Source organism: Hylobates moloch, unplaced genomic scaffold (assembly GCF_009828535.3).
Source record: "Hylobates moloch isolate HMO894 unplaced genomic scaffold, HMol_V3 SCAFFOLD_1, whole genome shotgun sequence".
Taxonomy (NCBI): Eukaryota; Metazoa; Chordata; class Mammalia; order Primates; family Hylobatidae; genus Hylobates; species Hylobates moloch.
This window is the reverse complement of record NW_026652276.1, coordinates 151,348,658-151,366,340: the sequence shown is the minus strand read 5'-3', so window position 1 is coordinate 151,366,340 and position 17,683 is coordinate 151,348,658. Positions and strand designations below refer to the sequence as shown.

General features: G+C 35.5%; 1 protein-coding gene across 9 annotated transcripts in view; it reads right to left on the bottom strand.

The window, feature by feature from the left end:
• SNX13 (sorting nexin 13) overlaps positions 1-17,683 on the bottom strand; it is a 257,707-nt gene that overhangs the window by 124,462 nt on the left and 115,562 nt on the right. For 6 of the 9 annotated variants that reach the window (XM_058446634.1, XM_058446639.1, XM_058446641.1 and 3 more), the window contains 3 exons: positions 13,995-14,167; positions 8,607-8,714; positions 7,260-7,370 (listed from right to left, as the gene is read on the bottom strand). In XM_058446634.1, the coding sequence (XP_058302617.1) occupies positions 7,260-7,370; positions 8,607-8,714; positions 13,995-14,167 (392 nt within the window). Of the gene's footprint in view, positions 1-7,259; positions 7,371-8,606; positions 8,715-13,994; positions 14,168-17,683 lie in introns of those variants that run through there. The other 3 variants (XM_032759959.2, XM_032759968.2, XR_009215629.1) reach the window with 2 other exon arrangements.

The following is a 17,683-nucleotide window of genomic DNA, read 5'->3' as shown; positions in this document are numbered from 1 at the left end:
AGCAGGCTTAAACGTTCCTGCCTGCTGGCTCTGAAGAGAGCAGCAGATCTCCCAGCACAGTGATCGAGCTCTGCTAAGGGACAGACTGCCTCCTTATGTGTGTCCCTGACCCCCATGCCTCCTGACTGGGAGACACCTCCCATCAGGGGTCGACAGACACCTCATACAGGAGAGCTCCAGCTGGCATCTGGAAAGTGCCCCTCTGGGATGAAGCATCCAGAGGAAGGAACAGGCAGCAATCTTGGCTGCTCTACAGCCTCTGCTGGTGATATTCGGGCAAACAGGGTCTGGAGTGGGCCTCCAGCAAACTCCAGCAAACCTGCCACAGAGGGGCCTGATTGTTAGAAGGAAAACTAACAAACAGAAAGGAACAGCATCAACATCAACAAAAAGGACGTCCACAAAGAAACCCATCTGAAGGTCAGCAACATCAAAGACCAAAGGTAGGCAAATTCAAGAAGAAGAGGAAAAACCAGTGCAAAAAGGCTAAAAATTCCAAGAACCAGAACGCATCTTCTCCTCCAAAGGATCACAACTCCTCACTAGCAAAGGAACAAAACTGGATGGAGAATGAGATTGACAAATTGACAGAAGTAAGCTTCAGAAGGTGGGTAATAACAAACTCCTCTGACGTAAAGGAGCATGTTCTAACCCAATGCAAGGAAACTAAGAACTTTGAAAAAAGGTTGAATTGCTAACTACAATAACCAATGTACAGAAGATTATAAATGATCTGATGGAGCTGAAAAACATAACACGAGAACTTTGTGAAGCATACACAACTATCAATAGCTGAATCGATTAAGTGGAAGAAAGGATATCAGAGATTGAAGATGAACTTGATGGAATAAAGTGTGAAGACAAGATTAGAGAAAAAGAATGAAAAGAAATGAACAAAGCCTCCAAGAAATATGAGACTATGAGAAAAGACCAAACCTAAGTTTGATTGGTGTACCTGAAAGTGACAGGGAGAATGCAACCAAGTTGGAAAACACTCTTCGGGATATTATCCAGGAGAACTTCCCCAACCTAGCAAGGCAGGCCAATATTCAAATTCAGGAAATACAGAGAACACCACAAAGATACTCCTTGAGAAGAGCAACCCCAAGACACATAATCGTCAGATTCACCAAGGTTGAAATGAAGGAAAAAAATGTAAAAGGCAGCTAGAGAGAAAGGTCAGATCACTCACGAAGGGAAGCCCATCAGACTAACAGCTGATCTCTCTGCAGGAACCCTACAAGCCAGAAGAGAGTGGCAGCCAATATTCAACATTCTTAAAGAAAAAAATTTTCAACCCAGAGTTTCATATTCAGCCAAATAAAGCTTCATAAGCAAAGGAGAAATAAAATCCTGTACAAACAATCAAATGTTGAGAGATTGTGTCACCACCAGGCCTGCCTTATAAGAGCTCTTAAAGGAAGCACTAAACATGGAAAGGAGAAACCAGTACCAGCCACTGCAAAAACATACCAAATTGTAAACACCATTGACACTATGAAGAAACTGCATCAACTAATGGGCAAAATAACCAGCTAGCATCATAATGACAGGATCAAATTCACACATAACAATATTAACCTTAAATGTAAATGGGCTAAATGCCCCCATGAAAAGAGACAGACTGGCAAATCGGATAAATTGTCAAGACCCACCAGTGTGCTGTATTCAGGAGACCCATCTCACATGCAAAGACACACATAGGCTCAAAATAAAGGGATGGAGGAATATTTACCAAGCAGATGGAAAGCAAAAAAAAAAAGCAGGTATTGCAATCTTAGTCTCTGATAAAACAGACTTTTAAACCAACAAAGGGAAAAAGAAGGGCATTACATAATGGTAAAGGGATCAATGCAACAAGAGCTAACTATAATAAATATATATGCACCCAATACAGGAGCACCCAGTTTCATACAGCAAGAGACCTACAAAGAGACTTAGACTCCCACATAATAATAGTGGGAGACTTTAACACCCTACTGTCAATATTAGACAGACCAATGAGACAGAAAATTAACAAGGATATTCAGGACTTGAACTCAGCTGTGGACCAAGCAGACCTAACAGACATCTACAGAACTCTCCACCCCAAGTCAATGGAATATACATTCTTCTCAGCACCATATCGCACTTATTCTAAAATTGACCAAATAATTGGAAGTAAAACACTCCTCAGCAAATGCAAAAGAACGGAAATCATAACAAACAGTCTCTCAGACCACGGTGCAATCAAATTAGAACTCAGGATTAAGAAACTCACTCAAAACAGCACAATTACATGGAAACTGAACAACCTGCTCTGGAATGACCACTGGGTAAATAACAAAATAAAGGTAGAAATAAATACGTTCCTTGAAACTAATGAGAACAAAGATGCAACATACCAGAATCTCTGGGACACAGCTAAACAGTGTTTAGAGGAAAATTTTATAGCACTAAATGCCCCCATGAGAAAGCAGGAAAGATCTAAAATCAACACCCTAACATCACAATTAAAAAAACTAGAGAAGCAAGAGCAAACAAATTCAAAAGCTAGCAGAAGACAAGAAATAACTAAGATCAGAGCAGAACTGAAGGAGATAGAGACACGAAAAACGCTTCAAAAAAATCAAAGAGTCCAGGAGCTGGTTTTTTTTAAAAGATCAACAAGATAGGTAGAGGGCTAGCCAGACTAATAAAGAAGAAAAGAGAAGAATCAAATAGACACAATAAAAAATGATAAAGGGGATATCACCACTGATCCCACAGAAATACAAACTACCATCAGAGAACACTATAAACAACTCTACACAAATAAACTAGAAAATCTAGAAGAAATGGATAAATTCCTAGACACATCCACCCTCCCAAGACTAAACCAAGAAGAAGTCGAATCCCTGAAGAGACCAACAAGTTCTGAAATTGAGGCAGTAATTAATAGCCTACCAAAGAAAAAAAAAAGCCCAGGACCAGATGGCTTCACAGTCAAATTCTACCAGAGGTACAATTCTACCAGAGGTACAGAGGAGCTGGTACCATTCCTTCTGAAACTATTCCAAATAACAGAAAAAGAGGGAGTCCTCCCTAACTAATTTTATGAGGTCAGCATCATCCTGATACCAAAACATGTCAGAGACACAACAAAAAAAAATATCAGGCCAATACTCCTGATGAACATCAACGTGAAAATCCTCAATAAAATACTGTGAAACCGAATCCAGCAGCATATCAAAAAGCTTATCCACCACAATCAAGTTGGCTTCATCCTTGGGATGCAAGGCTGGTTCAACATACACAAATCAATAAACGTCATCCATCACATAAACAGAACCAATGACAAAAAACATATAATTATCTCAGTAGATGCAGAAAAGGCCCTTGACAAAATTCAACAGCCCTTCGTGCTAAAAACTCTCAATAAACTGGTATCAGTGGAACATATCTCAAAATAATAAGAGCTATTTATTACAAAAACACAGCCAATATCATACTGAATGGGCAAAAGCTGGAAGAATTCCCTTTGAAAACCGGCACAAGACAAGGATACCCTCTCTCACCACTCCTGTTCAACACAGTATTGGAAGGATGTCTGGCCTGGACAATCAGGCAAGAGAAAGAAAGAAAAGGTATTCAAATAGGAAGAGAGAAAGTCAAATTATCTCTGTTTGCAGATGACATGATTGTGTATTTAGAAAACCCATCATCTCAGCCCAAAATCTCCTTAAGCTGATAAGCAACTTCAGCAAAGTCTCAGGATACAAAATCAATGTGCAAAAATCACAAGCATTCTTATACACCAATAATAAACAAACAGAGAGCCAAATCATGAGTGAACTCCCATTCACAATTGCTACGAAGAGAAAAAAATACCTAGGAATACAACTTACAAGGGATGTGAAGGACATCTTTAAGGAGAACTACAAACTACTGCTCAAGGAAGTAAGAGAGGACACAAATAAATGGCAAAACATTCCATGCTCATGGATAGGAAGAATCAATGTTGTGAAAATGGCCATATTGCCCAAAGTAATTTATAGATTCAACGATATCCCCATCAAGCTACCATTGACTTTCTTCACAGAATTAGAAAAAACTACTTTAAATTTCATATGGAAGTAAAAAGAGCCCACATAGCCAAGAGAATCCTAAGCAAAAAGATCGAAGCTGGAGGCATCACGCTACCTGACTTCAAACTATACTACAAAGCTACAGTAGCCAAAACAGCATGGTACTGGTACCAAAACAGATATATAGACCAATGGAACAGAACGGAGGCCTCAGAAATAACGCCATACATCTACAACCATCTCATCTTTGAAAACCCTGACAAAAACAAGCAATAGGGAGAGGATTCCCTATTTAATAAATGGTGCTGGAAAAACTGGCTAGCCATATGCAGAAAACTGAAACTGGACTCCTTCCTTACAGCTTATACAAAAATTAACTCAAGATAGATTAAAGACTTAAACGTAAGACCTAAAAAACACAAAAACCCTAGAAGAAAACCTAGGCAATACCATCCAGGACATAGGGATGGGCAAAGACTTCATGACTAAAACACCAAAAGCAATGGCAACAAAAGCCAAAATTGACAAATGGGATCTAATTAAACTAAAGGGCTTCTGTACAGCAAAAGAAACTACCATCAGCATGAACTGAGGGAACCTACAGATTGGGAGAAAATTTTTGCAATCTATCCATCTGACAAAGGGCTCATATCCAGAATCTACAAAGAACTGAAACAAACTTACAAGAAAAAAAAAAACAACCCCATCAGAAAGTGGGTGAAGGATATGAACAGACACTTCTAAAAGAAGACATTTATGCAGCCAACAAACATGAAAAGAAGCTCAACATCACTGGTCATTAGAGAAATGCATATCAAACCACAAGGAGATACCATCTCACGCCAGTTAGAATGGCAATCATTAAAAAGTCAGGAAACAACAGATGCTGGAGAGGATGTGGAGATACAGGAACGTTTTTACACTGTTGGTGGGAGTGCAAAGTAGTTCAATCATTGTGGAAGACAGTGTGGCAATTCCTCACGGATCTAGAACCAGAAATACCATTTGACCCAGTAATCTCATTACTGGGTATATACCCAAAGGATGATAAATCATTCTACCGTAAAGACACATGCACACCTATGTTTATTACAGCACTGTTCAAAATAGCAAAGACTTGGAACCAACTCAAATGCCCATCGATGACAGACTGGATAAAGAAAAGGTGGCACATATACACCATGGAATACTATGCAACCATATAAAAGGATGAGTTCATGTCCTTTACAGGGACATGGATAAAGCTGGAAACCATTATTCTCAGGAAACTAACAGAACAGAAAACCAAACACCGCATGTTCTCACACATGGACACAGTGAGGGAAACATCATACACCAGGCCTGTCAGGGGGTTGAGGGCTAGGGGAGGGATAGCATTAGGAGAAATACCTAATGTAGATGACAGGTTAATGGGTGCAGCAAAGCACCATGGCACATGTATACCTATGTAACAAACCTGCACGTTCCACACATGTATCCAAGTACTTAAAGTATAAAAAATAAAAAACGAAAAAAAAAAGTGGTGCATAACTGTTGGGACATACACATGTGCTATTGCTGTTTGGTTAAAAAAAAGTGTACTTTAATATTTCTTTTATCTCCAAAAGCTGTTATCAATTTATTAGTTTATCTTAAAATGGATATAATCTTTAGAGGAGAAAAGATATATAAGCATAAAAAACATGGAACACTAAAATGCATCTCTAGTGACAATAAAACTGTTCCAAGTTGGAATTTAACCCAATCACTTCAATCATGAAATACACAGAAAAGCAACATATATTTTTCCCCTCCATTGTAAGGTCCACACCCTAGAACTTATTATTAAAATAAAACACTAACTTAGAAATGTTATTAGGTTGGTGCAAAGGTAATTGTGGTTTTTGCCATTTTTTTAAATGTCCAAAAACTGCAATTACTTTTGCACCAAACTACACAATCAAAAATCCTAAAGTAATCATATGAACTCCTTTTTTTTTGAGACAGGGTCTTGCTCTGTCACACAGGCTGGAGTGCAGTGGCATGACCATGGTTCACTGAAGCCTTGGCCTCCCGGGTTCAAGCGATCCTTCCACCTCAGCCTCTTGAGTATCTGGGACTACAGGTGTGCACCACCATGCCCAGCTAGTATTTTTTACTTTTTGTAGAGACAGGGTCTCGCTATGTTACCAGGGTTAGTCTTGAACTCCTAGGCCCAAGCAATCCACCCGCCTCAGCCTCCCAAAGCGCTGGGATTACAAGCATGAGCCACTGTGCTTGGCCCAAACTTCTTATAATTGTTAATTCTTACTTATTTTGTATGAATTCCTTAATCTTTTTTAAAAAGTTGGTCTTTTTAGGGGGACAAATAATAGGAGAAAGTCCTTGTTCTTTTTACATTTTCATTTTGAAATAATTTCAGACTTATAAAAAGTGATAAAATACAAAGAGTGGTATAAATAATACCAGCTTCCCCCACTGCTGCTCCTGCTCCTATTGCTAGTATTACTAAGAGCAAACATTTATTCAGAGGTTTATTATTTTGCAGGCACTGTAATATACAGAATATTGCACGATTCACATAATGCTCTAAGGAAATTTAAATCTTCATTTCTTGAGTAAACTGAAGTACCAAAGGTTCAGTAACATGCTCAAGGTCACAGCTAGTAAATAGTAGAGCAGGGATTTGAACCAAAAGACTGCCTGATTTCAAAGCTTGTATTCTTACCCACTAAGCTATCCTACCTAATTTAAGCACTTATTTACTGTCTTACCTTACGATTTTATTCCAAGTATAGGTCTTAAATCCTATTTTAAATTATTTAAAATATTTTATATAATAATGATTTTAAGAGGCATAAACACTTTCAGAACATATCCTGTTTAATATTTTTATCATTATTCCAAGTAAATGACATTTTCTCTCAGAATGAAACATTTCTCTCTAAAGATAACGAAAAGCTTGTGACTTGTCTCAGGCAAATTTTTCTTCATGTACCATTTCAAACTTTTTTTTTCTTCCTTTCAAGCGTCTGCTGAATTATAATCAACATGTCAAGACAGGAGTTTATATGTAGATATTCCTATCAATAGTGATAAACATGCCAAGGAGAACTTAATAAAATTTTCTAGTTTTAAAACACACATACAAATCTAAATTTATTTTCTTTTATTACAAACAAAGTAAGAAAACAGACCTAAAAAGAAACCCAATGCAGTGGTCTGCTTACTTACCTTGCGAGCAAAATCCCCTTTTCCTTTACTGTAGGCTTTGTTCTCAAGGAAATCATACACATAGTGAGCTAAAGCTGGGGATGCCTTCATCATTTCAGGAGCTAACAGTAACTAACAAGAAGAAAAAAAAAAAAAGAAGAGATTATCTTAAACTGACAGGATGCTAGAAATTACTACTGTTTATCATTTTAGCTCATAAATTTTAAGAATGTATAGTAAAAAATATTGATTTATATTTTTAAAAACCCAATTATACAGTTAGGATAAAGTCACCAATAATTTTATGACAATTAACAGTTTGGTATATATATTCTTTATATCAGCTATTTTGACTTTAAGTGTATCTAATGTGAAAGTTGTCCGAACATATTTACTATTTTATTTTCAGATCTTATAGCTTATACTAAGAAGATCCACGTTAGAAAACCGTTACATTATTTGCATAACAATTCTAGAGTTAACATTAAATAAGCTGGGCAAGGTGGCTCATGCCTGTAACCCCAGCACTTTTGGAGATTGAGGCGGGAAAACTGCTCGAGCCAGGAATACAAGACCAGCCTGGGCAACAAAGCAAGACCCCATCTCTATAAAAAAATTTAAAAATTTAGCCAGGCACAGTGGCATGCACCTGTAGTCCTAGCTACTCAGCAGGCTGAGGCAGGATGATCCCTTGAGCCCAGGAGCTCAAAGTTACAGTGAGCTATGATTACATCACTGCACTCCAGCCTGGGTGACAGAACAAGACCCTGTCTCAAAACAAACAAAACATTAAATAAAAATGGTATGAAATAAAGTACATAAAATAATCCAAACAAAAACATTCAAGTGTTATATGGAAGCCCCAAACAAAATACTGCTTTCACAACTGCTAATGTAACAACATTCTGCTTGGTTCCTTCAATGGAACAAGTTCTGACATACTGAGTTCATTAGCTAAGAAGTATATAATACAGCGACATCTGAAAGATACATTTAGGATAAAAGATTTGGGAAAAGGTGGTTTTTCTTAAGAATCTTGTAAATACATGATACAAACATTTAGCACTTTAAAAAAAAATTCAAATGTTTGAGCCAGGAGAAGACAGGCATGTGCATTTATCTAAACACAAACAAGCAAAATCCCTAACATGGAGTGTCTAGAAAACTTCTAAGTTAATCAATACACACAGAAATAATGTTTACAAATTACTAAGCAGACTGCACGTCACATTTGAATGCTGCACAAAAGTGGTTGCTACCTTGTGATTACAGTAAAAACATTCTGTGTGCTACATTAAATGAAAAACATTCTATACCTGTGTGCTATATTAAATGAAAATCTGTGGATTATAGTAAGCATGAGCTTACCTGCAAATATGCATTTAGATCCTTTTTTCTCTTTTCTAAAAAATCTCTATCCATATTATTAAAAGTCTTTTTTCCAGGAAGTTTCAATATGCTTGAGAGACTTTCAAACTGTAAGACAAAATACATTCAACAGTACTTTTTATAAAGACAAAAGGTTTTCCCAAGTGATGATTTCTCTACATATTAAAAACATCTTCAGGCCAGGTGCGGTGGCTCACGCCTGTAATCCCAGCACTTTGGGAGGCTGAGGCAGGCGGATCACCTGAGGTCGGGAGTTTGAGATCAGCCTGACCAACATAGAGAAACCCCCTCTCTACTAAAAATACAAAATTAGCTGGGCGTGGTGGCACATGCCTGTAATCCCAGCTACTTGGGAGGATGAGGGAGAATAGCTTGAACCCAGAAAGTACAGGTTGTGATGAGCCAAGAGTGTGCCATTGCACTCCAGCCTGGGCAACAAGAGCCAAACTCCGTCTCAAACAACAACAACAACAACAACAACAAAAAACCATCTTCAACAAATAATTTTGCAATATATTACGTGAAAATCAGAAAATAAAAAACATTGTCCAAATATACTCAAAACACAGTTCTAATATTATTTATTTAAAAAGTATTTTAAATCAAGAATGACAGATTTGCTTAAATGATGAAGATGGATTTTGACCATGTGGGGTTTCATTTAATATTCTCCCTAATATTGACATTGTTCAAAATTTTCATAATAAAAGGTTTTAAAAAATATTTTCCTTAATTAAGCCTTTGACCTGTGAAGTACTAGCAAATAAAAAGGCAATTTTCAAAATAAAGATAGTAGTTATATTATAACCCTATGTATACACAATTATAATAAATATTGATACCTTTGCCCCATCAACCACATTAAACATAAACTCATAGATTACACTAACCAAAAAAAATTAAGAACAGTCAGCATGTACTTTATCTTTGTAAAATCCCAAACACTAAGTAAATGTGTATACCATAAGTCTAGCACTTATGGACTTAACATTTGGATGCACCTTCAAAGGTCCATCATCGTAATCTGTAATGCCTTGCTAAAACACAGATTTTTTTTAACCATACTAGCTGCTAAAATAGTTTAAGAGCAAAGTCATTTAACTAGTGACTGTACCTGACCAACAGCCTAGTACTGAAATTCAAACAGCCTCACCACTTTTCCCTTGTGATATATATCCTAAAGTGAAACAAACTTTTTAAAAGAATTATTTGTTGAAAACAACGTCTCTGTAAAGAAAACTAATTCTCGGTGCAGAGATTAAAGAGAAGAGAAATGAAAAGGATTAGGATAATTTCCATCCCCCAAATGGAAGATTCTGATACATTATTAAAAGAAGGACAAATCTGATGGCTGCTTGGAGCTAAAATGTGAACAAGTTCATTATATGTTACACATGAAAGGTAAAAGCAGTTTTTTTACTCCAGTATTGGGAGGAAAACCAAGAAAGAGTAGAGGTAATTTATAGAGAAAACATTAACTATAGCAATATTCTCAAATTTGGTGATTCACAAAAGTATTAGAAATGGATCCTCACTGAACATCACATGTGAAAAAAAAGTTTTTTGGAAGCAAATTTACTTTTTCAAGGTATCCTAAGAGATATTTCCTGCAATATGACCTATCCACATTAAACTACTGACTCAATTTTAGAAAATACATATTTTTTCTGGCATTAGCAGGTCTTGTGTGCTTGTACTGTATTTCCTCAAATTCATGTTGAAGCTCTAACATTCAGTGCCTCAGACTGTGACTGAATTCAGAGATAAAGCTCTTAAAGAGATGATTAAGTTTAAATGAGCCCCTTAGGGTGGGCCCCAACCCAACCTGACTGGTATCCTATCAGAAAAGAAAATTTGGACCCACTAAGAGACAACAGGAATGCATCACATAGAGAAATGGCGACGTAGGGACACGGCAAGAACCCTGCCATCTACAAGCCAAGAAGCAAGGCCTCACGACAAACCAAACTTGTCAATACCTTGATCTTTGATTTCTAGTCTCTGGAACTGTAAGAAAATAAATTTCTGTTGTTTGGGCCACCCAGTTGGCAGTATTTTATTAGGGCAGCCCTACCAAACTAATATACCAAGGAAATATGACACTATCCATTAAAACAACAATTTATTTCAGAAACTTTAAAATATTAAACCTTACTAATAAAAAGAAAAAAAACACAATAACAGTTATTTTCTTAAAGCCTAAATTACCAAAATAAACTCCTTTGTAAGTTGTCTGTCTGGAACAGAAACATAAATCACTAACAGTTTTCTCAAACTATAAAAGCAAGGGAGAAAATGTGAAAATTTATACTCTGTATTAACTCATCATAAACTTGCTATTTAAAAGATTATTTTAAAGTACGAACAAAACAATTGCCCTTTCCCTGAAAAGTAATATAATCCCCTCTGCCAAAAATTCATGAAAATATCTTTAAAGGCATTTAAAAGAAATTCGAAATTCAGCAAAAAAGAACTAAAATAAATTATAACAGAGGATTTCAATGTTTACAAATAATTCAATACTACACATAAATCATGGACATTCTAAAATCAAAGATCTTACTTTTCTACATTAAACACACCAAAAGTTTAGATTCCTAATACACTCCTGGAAAATTTAAAGAACAGACTTGAAATTCTGTATTAAAATAATTCAAAATTTGTTTACTATGGTGCATATTTTTACTCAGTTACCTTAATGAATATTTAACATGATCATTTAAATCACTAGTAGTTTATCTATACCTATATAGATTTCACCAAATAAAACAGAAATGCACAGTAGCTACTATACTACAAGCTCTTAGAGGCAAGGACTTAGTCTGTCTTGTTCCCTTATATGTTGCTAGCACCAAGAAAAGTACCAGACACATAGGAAAGGCTTAATAAATATTTGTTAAATCAATGAATGAGCAGCTCAGGCCATTTCCAAAATCATGACATTTAACATTTTAATTATTTTCTTATAAGTCTCCATAAAATATCAAATAAGATTATTAAAATCTTTAAGGAAAATAAATGATAGCTCATACATTTAGCTTGGATTTTCATTCATTCATTCATTCATTCATTCATTCATTCATTCATTCATTCATTTATGGAACAGGATCTCACTCTGTCACCCAGGCTGGAGTGCTGTGGCAGGATCTCAGCTCACTGCAGTCTCCACCTCCCAGGCTCAAGTGATCCTCCCACCTCAGCCTCCTGAGTAGCTGGGACTACAGCCCAGCTAATTTTTTTTTTTGTAGAGATGAGGTTTCACCATGTTGCCCAGGCTGGTCTCAAACTCCTGACCTCAAGCGATCTGCCCACCTCAGCCTCCCAAAGTGCTGGAATTACAGGCGTGAGGCACTGCACTTGGCCTTGGAAAAAATGTTGTATCACAAAATTATATAAACAAAATGAAACTTGTTTTAAAATAATTTTACTTTAAAAGCTCTATGCAATTGCCATTTATTCATGTTAACAGGCTGTACTGTGACCAACTGCTGAATTACAAGTCATTACATTTTTCTTCCATTACTTTATAAGGGATTTGAGTTTTTAAAATATAGATAAGGCTGAGCTAAAAGGCAAACACCCTAAATCTTATTTACAGATACTTAATATTTTACTAAAACCTAATTTTCATTTAAAAGAGGAGTTTTTAATTTCTTAAGTTCTGTGAACAATCTAAACACTTAGGTAATGACAACTACTGTGGCTTTATAAGAACACACACACACACACACACACACACACACACACACACACACACAAAAGGAAACACCAAGTCAAAACATGTCCGTTTCACTCACATGAGCTGTCTGAAAAAGAATTGTGCTGTATCAATTTCATGTAATTTTTGGCAATGAATTGAAAAGGGAAATTTCTGTATGAACTGTCCTCTTAAAGTTTTCTTAAAAAGTATGTTCTTTCATTTACATTTGTCAATATGTAAACATAATGCCTACGGTTCTAGTCTAGAACATTTAAATCAGGGAATGATTATTCCTCTTAACTAGAAAGAAAATTACAACTATTTACACAATAAAAATTTCATATTAAACTAAACTCTCATTAATTTGCAAGTAAATTCATTTGCAAATAAATAAAACTCTTACCAATTCAAATTATTTTTTAAATTATCATGTTTGGTTAAAGTGTAAGGAGGGAATAAAAAGATACATGAGCTATATGCTTTTAAAACATCAAACAGGTAATATTTTAAAAAGTAAAGCAATTATTTCTTCAATGTGGGGCAGAAAATTATTTCATCTCTGCAAACAAATCAAGCTAAACATGAAGAAAGGTTATATTTGACACCAGAAGAACGCACATGTCCAAAGTTATTAATTTAATTTTCTTATTAATATAACTCAAAATAGTCCTTTTAATATAGGCTTCAGGGTCAACATTAACCTGTTTTTCATCACTTTAAAGCTATTAATAGTTTATCTCACTCTATCCCCAAGATATTTTAATAAGATTATCATGGTGCCAACTATATATTTTCAATTATATTAAGTTGAAAAAGATATTTTCTGATTTCTAAAGTAGTACAATGTCATTTCAAAGCTTTAGCTCACTCAATCAGATGTCACTTTTAACTATTATTGGTTTAATACCAGTTGTATACCTAAAAGCCCTGAATGAGTCAGACTTTTTAAGAGTTAAAATAAGTTAAAATAAATTTCATAGATCATTTATTCCAATTCATCAAAGATCTTTTTTTTAAGTTGAGAAAATATTTAATTAAAAAATAGGACAGGGAAATAATTTCTTTAGATTTATTATCTTTAAAAGAGTACTTTTAAATTATTTCTATAAAACAAGAGGGTTGTATTTAATAAGAATTAAAAATATTACTTGGTAAATATTAAATTTATTTTAGGTTGTGATTCAAAATAATTTGAGTAATGGACAAGGATTCATTTCACTGTCACACTGCTGGATTAAACTGCCACTTAAAATAACTTCTAGGTTTAAATTATGCCTTCAAAAACAAAAGCACAAAATGTCCTACAGCAATCCCCATTCCTACTTCAAACTAAGCCCAAAAAACTTTGAAAAGCACAATACACACACACAAATTTTAAAATCAGAAACATGTATTGACTTTAATTTTCACATGTATTCACTTTAATATTTTTAATTTTAACATACTCTTGATAGTTTGTCACTAGTCCATGATGGTTAGGGCTGAGGAAGTGTTCAACATTTGATTTACTGGTTAAATGCTCAGATTAATTCTAAGATTTATGGTGATTATACCAAAAATTCTTACCTTTTTTTAAATTAATCACTGTATCTGGGCATCCTCAGATTTATAATCAAAATCAAATCAAGAAACAACATAAAGTACACAAGTTTTTAAAACTTCATTACCTGTTCCGTGATTCTCATGTGGAAGTCATGGAAGTCACTATAACGACGATAGGTTTTCCACATCTCCTCACTGTTTAGGTTGCGCCGGTGTACAGTGATGGCATATAATGCATATGTCTTGCCATGATCATTACAAACGCCTGCCACAGCATATGGGTCATAGTCAGCATATACTAATCATTTAAAACAAAATGAAGAGGAACGAAAGACACAAAAAAGGAGGAAGATGAAGAAAACAAAACAGATAATACGAAACGAAGAAGAATCTGAAATGACAGACTGAGACAGAAGATGTCACCAAAGGATAGATTCCCATCCTCCATATTTTCACATCCATAAGGTATTACATATAATAGCTAAAATACAAAATAAACTAAGTTCAGTATGACACTATCAATCACAAAGTGGTACCTATTATAATTCTCTCCCTTCCAAAGAGCTTTCTGTTACTACATCTAACGTTACCTTAGAGAGTAAAATTAGAATTTCTTAAATTTAATACAGAAAAAATAAACAAAATAATGTTTTGTACTAGCCTTCACTCTTCAGTTGTATTACAATTAAAATCTTTTCAACTAAACAGCAACAGCCAAGGGATAACATTTATCTTCTGGCAATTTTCTTTTTCTTTGATATGTTCAATAGTTCACAAGTGCGGTTTATTCTGGGGATTTTTTTTTTTCAAAGCATTTTCACATTAATTTGCCACATACCAAGCAAGTCAGGTAATCTCTGAAATCAAAGCCTGTTCCCATTTTGTACTAATCTTAACTAAGGAGATAATTTTAAATCATTTTCTCTAACTTGTCTTTCTGATGTTCCATTTCTTTATCTTTCTGCACTCCACAATTACGTCTCCAAAAGTTAATACTGAGTCTCTTCTCATCTGTATCTGGTCTATTTCTTAATCCATCCTCTGACCTTAATTTCAATCACTGTATTTTTTTTTTCTCTAGAGTTTTATTTGGTTCTTTTTCGTACTGTTTATTCTTGTCTTATGATTTCTCTCTAGGAATATTTTTAACATACTTATGGCCAAGTCTATTAAGACTGCCATCTTCAAGTTCACAGGATGCAAATTATCTGCTGGTTCTGTTGGCTTTCTCTCATTGTGGTTCATATTTCTTTCTGTTGCTATTAATTGCTTTCTGTAAGCTCATTTCCAGCTGGTTTTATTCTCCCTGGGTGTTCTGAGTGCCCTGGGCTAGGGAAGCATTCACATTGAACAGTGTCAAGTGTCACCACTGTAACTGCTGGTTTCAGTGGTTCAGAAATAATTTTAATACTAACTCTCTGGCTTGAGATCTTGTAGTACATAATCACTTGAGGATAGCTAAATCCAGACATACTCATGATAGGATGCAAGCTGGGCTTTCAATTTTTTGTGGGTGACAGATACCATTTCCAATCATGATCTTGACATTTCTTGCTCTTTCTACTGATGGTAGGCTGTTTTCCTAGTTCCTCTTTGACATCGAGCTGCCCTTTGTGACTCTAGGCTTTATGTAAAGCACTTTGTTCCAGCATCCCATGGCCTTGGCCCATCCTGCCTCTTCTAAATTTGAGGGCAGGAAATGCTATCAAAATCAAGATCCAGTCTTTATGCTACTATGAGCCCCTTGCTTTAACACCCCTTCAATTCTCTGAATTTATTTTTCCCCATGGTCTATGGCACCTGTAGATTTTCCCCTTCAGCTATACTTACAATACTGTTTTTAGCCTTTGTATGTGTGGAAGGCATGATTGCCCATAGCAGTTTAGACTACCACACTAACCAGAAGTCTAAAACTGATCTTGTAATAATGGATTACGTTTATTCATAAGTGTGAATAAACGTGGTCAAGTTCTGGGGCTAATATTTTGCTATTTTCCATATAACTAGGCAGAAGGAGGCACTACAGCTTTTTGGTAAATTAATAACATAAAAGTTAGAACTCTGTATTGGCAAGAGTAGTTGGACAGAAGCTCTTCCCAAACTTTCTTAAAATTTTTTCTAAGATTTGTACTTTCTTTTCAAAATTATCTTTCATTCCCTTTCCATCTATTATCACTGCTTCTGATTTGACAATGTATATGACTAGAAATAGACTTCGGACATCTTGCTCTATAAGTAGCACAATAGTTACTCACTGTTCATCTCGTCCAGTTATCTTTCTCTCAGAGACTTATGCAAATTAAACAGCACCACACGTTTTAATCACGTTAGAGAACCACCATTTCTCAATGGACTTAGCATGGCAATAAGGGAATGGTTTTATCAGGTGTGTCCAAGATAGGTTTGGGAAAGGAAAATAGAAAGCAGAGGCCAATAAGGCAGCTAACCATAACCAATTAAAAATTAACAAGGGTAAGGAGAATAGCAAGGAACAAAAAAGGAGAAGAGATATAAGAAAGAATAATCAGGATTTGTCAAAAACCAATAGGCTTAGAAGATCATCCAGGATGGACGCACAATAGGAAGAATAATGAGGTAATTATAAAAAAAAATGCAGAAGACATCAAGGTAATCTGACTTAAAGGAAGATAATGGGATTTACATATATTGGTTTTGTGAAGATGGTGATTTAGCTAGAAGGGTTTGTTTTTATTAGGCCAATGTTACTCATAGCAGGCGATCTGCAAACTATTTGCTAGTAATTCTTATTACGTAAAAAAAAAAATAGCATCAGAATGTAAATCAACTCCGTTACTAATCATATTGTCTAAGTTAGTCAATACTTTTTAAAGCAAGATTTCTCAATGAAGGAAGCAATACACATACTAGACCACCATTCTTGTGTGTGTACTGCTTCCTTGGACCATTTTTTCAGTAGCACTGGACTAGTTTATAAGCTCCTACTTTCTGAAATAAAGATGCTAAAAGATCTTGAATCAAAGAGACTTCTAAAGTCCAGTTGGTAAAATAAGTATTTAATGAACCAACAATCAAATATGTCTATCATGCATAATTACCAATGTAATTAATTAGTTCCATAACAACCCTATGAGTTATGTATTATTATTATTATTACTAGCCCATCTTACAGATAAGGAAATTGAGGTACAAGGAAGTTAAGGAACTCACTCAGGTTCACCCAGCTTTTTTTTTTTTTTTTTAACTAGATCTTAATTTTGGATGGCTCACCCAACTATTAACTGGCAGAGCTGAGGTTTGAGCCCAAGCAATTCAGTAAAAAAGTTATACTCTTAACCACTATACTATGCTGCTGCTTCAGTATTTACATATGTTTGTCAGGAAGAAATAACTTTTTTTTTTTTTTTCTATTTTGAGACGGAGTCTCGCTCTGTCGCCAGGCTAAAGTGCAGTGGTGTGATCTCGGCTCATTGAAACCTCCACCTCCTGGGTTCAAGCGATTCTCCTGCCTCAGCCTCCCGAGTAGCTGGGACTAAAGGCACGCACCACCATGCCCAGCTAATTTTTGTACTTTTAGTAGAGACGGGGTTTCACCATGTTGGCCAGGATGGTCTCAATATCTTGACCTCGTGATCCACCTGCCTCAGCCTCCCAAAGTTCTGAGATTACAGGCGTGAGACACCAAGCCCAGCCTGAAATAATTTCTTAAAAATGCCTAGCACAGTGCTTCCATACATTTTAAGAAGCTAATAAATATTTGTTTTCTTCCAGAAATCTGGCAGGCAACAAATGTAAATTGAGACTTCAGTTCCAGTGAGAAGAAAAAGGAAATGAA